Source organism: Pseudochaenichthys georgianus, chromosome 24, assembly GCF_902827115.2.
Source record: "Pseudochaenichthys georgianus chromosome 24, fPseGeo1.2, whole genome shotgun sequence".
Classification (NCBI taxonomy): Eukaryota; Metazoa; Chordata; class Actinopteri; order Perciformes; family Channichthyidae; genus Pseudochaenichthys; species Pseudochaenichthys georgianus.
The window spans coordinates 33,164,915-33,171,422 of NC_047526.1; the positions used below are offsets into that span (position 1 = coordinate 33,164,915).

Below are 6,508 nucleotides of genomic sequence, written 5' to 3' on the forward strand. Positions count from 1 at the left end.
TTAAAGGTCCCGTGTCATGGCCATTTCTACTGATCATAATTCCATTGCTGAGGTCGACTAGAATAGATTTACATTGTTCGATGTTCCAAACTCGCATTGGTTTCTCAAACAGCATCTCTGTATAGTCTGTGTATTCACTCTGTCCTACACGGCTTGTTGGAGCTCCTGCCCCCCCCCCCCTCCCTGTAAGCCCACTGTGCTCTGATTGGTCAGCTCGCCCACTCTGTTCTGATGAGTCCTTCCGTTACAGCGGAACATCAGTGTGTGTGTGTGTGTGTGTGTGTGTGTGTGTGTGTGTGTGTGTGTGTGTGTGTGTGTGTGTGTGTGTGTGTGTGTGTGTGTGTGTGTGTGTGTGTGTGTGTGTGTGTGTGTGTGTGTGTGTGTGTGTGTGTGTGTGTGTGTGTGTGTGTGTGTGTGTGTGTGTGTGTGTGTGTGTGTGTGTGTGTGTGTGTGTGTGTGTGTGTGTGTGTGTGTGTGTGTGTGTGTGTGTGTGTGTGTGTGTGTGTGTGTGTGTGTGTGTGTGTAGCCAATGGGTCCATTTGGGTATGGTCACGTCACTGTACCCAGGAAGAAAAAGAGAAATGTCCAACGGGGCGTTCTGGGGCAGCACAGACAGGTCTTTTCTGTGTTAGAGTTTTACTCGCTACCTTGAGGGTTTGTGACTCTGCAGACCGCTTACATGCAGAAAAAAAAATCTAATATATCATTTATGATCTAGAAGAAGTTACAACTGAATGCTGTTTCCAATTTCTTTGTTAATTTATTTTTCCCTCTGTTGCAATCTGTTCTCAGGCCTTTCTAAAATGGATGTGGGAGACTCCCAGTTCCAGGCTCTGGTTCTGTCTGACGCTTTGTCCTTTGACGGTCTGGGAATACAAGCTCCCTTGGCTTCACCTCAAGAGTAAGCTTTACTGTACTCTCAGTATTTTGTCATTTACAGGGCTCGTACGGTCATTGAAAACCTGGAGAAGTCATGGAAATTCAAAATGCAAATTCCAGGCCCTGGAAAAGTTATGGAAAACGATGTTTTTCCCAAAGTTTTGGAAAAGTCATGGAAATGTAACTAAAGTTGCGTCAAATATAATTTACATTTTATCTATTCGCCAAAATAATCTGCGGTCGCGAGCTGTTATGTGCCATCATGACGCGCATGGTGTTATTTTTTAATATATGAAGCGCGAGCTGTGTGCTGAGTCTTCCTGCCTGTCGGCTGAACTCTGCTGCTCCGTTATGACGGTCAGCTACATTAGCTACGGTGCGTTCGTTAACTGTGCGGAGTCACTGTGGCACAGACTGAGCCGCTGGTGAACAGCTGTTACAACGGGCCGTGCAGGTGTTCAGAGCAGAGCTCCCTGTCGGAGCGGCAGAGCGTGATGTGAACTGAAAAATGTTTCTGTCGCAATATCATTAAGGAATCGTTGAGCTAGCTAGCATACATTGTCACTATCTGCTAACGTTAGCTTTAGCCTTCGTTTTCTAATAGTTTTTTTCATAGGCTATAAACGGAGGTGGTATAAGTATAGATATTGTGCTAGAGTAAAAGTAGAAGTACTCAGATGTTGTACTTGAGTAAAAGTAGAAGTACTCAGGTCTTTTACTTGAGTAAAAGTAGAAGTACTCAGATCTTTTACTTGAGTAAAAGTAGAAGTACTCGGATAAGTAAAAGTAGAAGTACTCAGATCTTGTACTTTAGTAGATGTACTCAGATCTTGTACTTTAGTAGAAGTACTCAGATCTTGTACTTAATAAAAGTATAGTACTCAGATGTTGTACTTGAGTAAAAGTAGAAGTACTCAGATGTTGTACTTGAGTAAAAGTAGAAGTACTCTGATCTTGTACTTGAGTAAAAGTAGAAGTACTCAGATGTTGTACTTGAGTAAAAGTAGAAGTACTCAGGTCTTTTACTTGAGTAAAAGTAGAAGTACTCAGATCTTTTACTTGAGTAAAAGTAGAAGTACTCAGATAAGTAAAAGTAGAAGTACTCAGATCTTGTACTTTAGTAGATGTACTCAGATCTTGTACTTTAGTAGAAGTACTCAGATCTTGTACTTAATAAAAGTATAGTACTCAGATGTTGTACTTGAGTAAAAGTAGAAGTACTCAGATGTTGTACTTGAGTAAAAGTAGAAGTACTCTGATCTTGTACTTGAGTAAAAGTAGAAGTACTCAGATCTTGTACTTGAGTAAAAGTAGAAGTACTCTGATCTTGTAGTAAAAGTAGAAGAACTCAGATCTTGTACTTGAGTAAAAGTAGAAGTACCAGAGTGTAGGAATACTCTGTTACAGTAAAAGTCCTGCATTCAAAATGTTCCTCAAGTAAAAGTATTCTCATCTAAATATAGTGAAAGACAGTAAAAGTAGTCGTTGTGCAGATTGGTCCATTTCAGAATAATATATATGATATGTTTTATAATGACTGATCATGAAAGTGTTCTCAAAACTGGTGAAGGTGGAGCTAGTCTGAAGTACTTTGTAGACTGCAGGGTAGCTGGTGGATTTACTCCAGGTGGAACTAAAGTCTGATTTAACACTTGATTATATTTCACATCATTCATCCAGATCTGTAGAGTAACTAAAGGTATTAAATACATGTTGTGGAGGAAAAGTACACCATGTACCTCTGAACTGTAGTGGAGTAGAAGTACACCATGTACCTCTGAACTGTAGAGGAGTAGAAGTACACCATGTACCTCTGAACTGTAGAGGAGGAAAAGTACACCATGTACCTCTGAACTGTAGAGGAGTAGAAGTACACCATGTACCTCTGAACTGTAGAGGAGTAGAAGTACACCATGTACCTCTGAACTGTAGAGGAGGAAAAGTACACCATGTACCTCTGAACTGTGGAGGAGTAGAAGTACACCATGTACCTCTGAACTGTAGAGGAGTAGAAGTACACCATGTACCTCTGAACTGTAGAGGAGTAGAAGTACAAAGTAGCAAAACATTGAAACACATAAATAAAGTACAAGTATCTCAAAATTGTACCCACGTATAGTACTTGTTGAGTTTATGAATTGAGTTACTTTACACCAGTGGCTATAAAGAAAGACTAAGACAATACATTTTCAAAATGCTCAACAGTGCTGCCAGAATTATAAACTGACTGCTACACAATTCAAATAAATGCTTTTATATATTTCTATTAGATGTGACTCTTTGGCGTTTCTGTTATTATTGACACTGCTGCTTTCGGGGGGTCAGGGGTCGGGTCCTTGCCACCTTTTTCATACCTGATGACTTTGCCTCCCTGACTACAGTTGCTTCAGCGTGTAGAAGCTAGTAAGCCCACTATTTGATTTGTTTTAGATGGGCACTACATGTTCCATATGCAGACCTTATTTTCCTGTTCCATGTTCAAATAAAACATTTTCAGTGGGAATATTTTTTTGGTCATGGAAAATGGGGTAAAGGTCATGGAGAAGTCATTGGTGAAAAAGTGTATGAACTCTGCATTTAATATTGGCTCCATGCAAACCTTACCTGTTGTTAGATCATCAGAAACATGAGGGATAGATAAAAAATACCTTTTGCCCATTTCCAAATCGGCATGATTGAGTTATAACTAATGATGAATGAAAACAAAAGTATTTGCCCTATGTCCAAAACACACATTCTCATTTACTGGTCTTAACGACTACAACTCAAAATTGGGTTTTTATGGTTGCCAGCTAACCTCCTTAAGTCTCATGAGTGTATGAACCTTTGTAAAAAAGTGCAGAGCGAGTCTTCAAACATTTCAGTTTCACAGGAAGTAAAAAGACAGAGATTTTATAGGTATTTTGATATAAAAATACGATTTATTTGAAATATAATGGCCAATTACTGAGAGATTCACAATTAACACAGTGACACAAATGAAAACTGGAAAAATTGTATTTTACTTTCTACTGGGTTTAAAATAAAAAGTTGATTCAACCCGATGATAATACTGTTGTGCAATAGAGGCGAAGTCCCTCCCTTTCCTCCATGGGACCTTATTTCGGAAAAAGTATGTATTGAAGTCAATGGAGAGAGAAAGATTATCGTTCGATCCCGTTTGAATTGTGCCACGAATTACACACATGATGTTTGTCAATTTAAAAGATAATTTTGCAAGTCAAAAAAATTAAAATGTGTCGTAACACTTTGTTTTGTGTGAAACCGCTCAATGAACTACAACTCCCATCTCGCACCACACACCCAGACGGCCGTCACGTTGAAACATTTCACTTCTTTCTTTCAGAACGAGGCGGAAAGTATTAAAAGAGGTGAAAATCACTCCAAGTCTGGGCGCGTTGAGAGCTGTGCGTACACACAAGGGGAGTTAGTCGGTTCCTGAGAGCCAGCATGCGGGACCGGGACTCTGGGATTTGTAGTCTTTCTCGTTGCGTATTTTTGATAGTCTTATATTTCAACAGTTTTACGACAAACTGACTTTTTTGAAGTGGAAATTATTATTTAAGATTGACAAACATCATGTGTGTAATTCGTGGCACAATTAAAACGGAATCGAAAGATAATCTTTCTCTCCCATTGACTTCAATACATACATCTTCAGAAATAAGGTCCCATGGGTCGGAAGTAGATGCGCGGGACTTCGCCTCTCTATAGAAGCTTCGAATGAACAACCAAGCGAATCTTGTCCAAACTGAACGTGTTTACTTTTGATTAATGTCACAGTTTTCAACAAGAACGGTAGAAAACGGGAAAATGCACTCAACATACTCGTTTCCAAATCTATAACAGGAAGAAGTAAGAGCAGGACACATACTTGCACTTCAAAATAAAAGCATTTCCTGTGAAACATTTTACCCTTAACTTCTGTCAAGAAGATAATAAACAAATATTTGTACTGCCTTAAATAAAATAAGTTACAACAAATACTGTGTAGTAATGTACAATGTGTGTGTGTGTGAGCAGGCAGTGTGTGCCCTATACTCTGGATGAAGTGCTCGGACCCCCCACCACGCCTGAGGGTCGTAACGATGAGAAAGCTCTGTTGGAGCAGCTGGTCTCCTTCCTCAGCGGCACCGACGAGAGCGAGCTGGCTGAGCTGGATAAAGCTCTGGGTATCGACAAACTGGTGCAGGTCAGTGTCGGATTTAAAGATAGTAACACTAGGGATTGTAAGTGCCGTTAGGAAAGGCTAAATACATTTATAATTAATAAACAGATAATTAAAGGTCACCTATTATGCAAAATCAACTTGTCCATGTCTTTTCTACATCAACATGTGTCCCCTCTGTGTAAAGAGAATATAATAATATACGTACGTAATAGCACCAGCATAGCAAAATGTTGTTTATTGTTGAAATTGCATTTTAATTTCTACAAAAGAAACAGACCATTAATATCCCTTTGTTTTATGTTGTCTCTCTTCCCAGGGTGGCTGTTTTGACCCTAACCCTCCGACCTTCAGCACCCAGCAGCCCCCTGCCCCCCCCGGTTCGATGGACCCTAAACTCCCTTCCTACCCGTCCCAGTTCACCGCAGCTCAGTTTCCTCCGGAGCTGGTGGCTGCGGGGCCCCAGGGTCTGGGGTTTGGAGCTCCTCGAGGGGCTTTTCCTGGGGGAACGACGGGCATCGGGATCAGACCGGGCATGACTCGTCCTCAGGGGGGGGTCCCGGCGCTCAGACTGCCCCCCAACACTCTGCGTCTGCAGCTGCAACAGAGACTGCAAGGACCACAGCAGGTAGGAGGGGTGGCTTTATTTTGTTTTTTATAACAACTATATTCAAATCGGGATGGAGGATGCTATAAAACAGGGGTGTCAAACTCAATTTAATCGCGGTCCACATCAGCATTAATCGTTGTAACTTTAAGACTACCTAAATATACATATTTAAATATATATAAAATAATGTATTATATTACATTATTGCCTCTGCATTGGATCATCGGATAGGGTAATAACTTCATTATTAACTACGTCTGAAAGCTGAAGTCTGGGGCAAATAATTGCAAGTCTCTTCAGTGCACATGTCACAAAATGAAATGCATTGTGGGACATGTAGTTTATGGGCAACATGCTCCTGTAAAGCGGCACGTAACCATATAACAAACGTATTATATTCTTTGCAAGCTCTCTGGGCCTTGAGTTTGACACCCCTGCTATAAAACATAGATTAGTTCAGTTAAATGTCATAAAGTTAAACAGTTTCTTCTATGGCCCATATGAACATTAAGATAATGGAACTTTATTTATCCCCTTGTGGAAATGCAGGCGTTTATAGCAGCAACAGGGTCAGAGTTAAAAACAGGATTCACACAAAGTAAAAATAGAATAAAGAAATAATACAAAAAACAGTTGAAACAAGATATCACAGTAAAATGTTGAGTTGAATGATTAAGGTCTGTCCCAATAATGACTTCATCAGCTACGATGTATGGACCTGACTTTGATTATTTATGCCGACCTAAATGTTGTAGTATTATGCTTTTATATTTTAACTGTAACAGCATAACATTGTCTTTTAATGACCATCAAATCGATAATCTCAATGAATTCTGGAACAATATATCCTC

The 6,508-nt window shown here is 40.0% G+C and overlaps 1 protein-coding gene across 1 annotated transcript in view; it reads left to right on the forward strand.

The window, feature by feature from the left end:
• ncoa1 (nuclear receptor coactivator 1) overlaps nucleotides 1-6,508 on the forward strand; it is a 37,068-nt gene that overhangs the window by 17,837 nt on the left and 12,723 nt on the right. Inside the window, exons 10-12 of the mRNA XM_071201928.1 lie at nucleotides 793-901; nucleotides 4,903-5,071; nucleotides 5,367-5,675. Coding sequence (XP_071058029.1) covers nucleotides 793-901; nucleotides 4,903-5,071; nucleotides 5,367-5,675 — 587 coding nt within the window. The remainder of the gene's footprint in view (nucleotides 1-792; nucleotides 902-4,902; nucleotides 5,072-5,366; nucleotides 5,676-6,508) is intronic.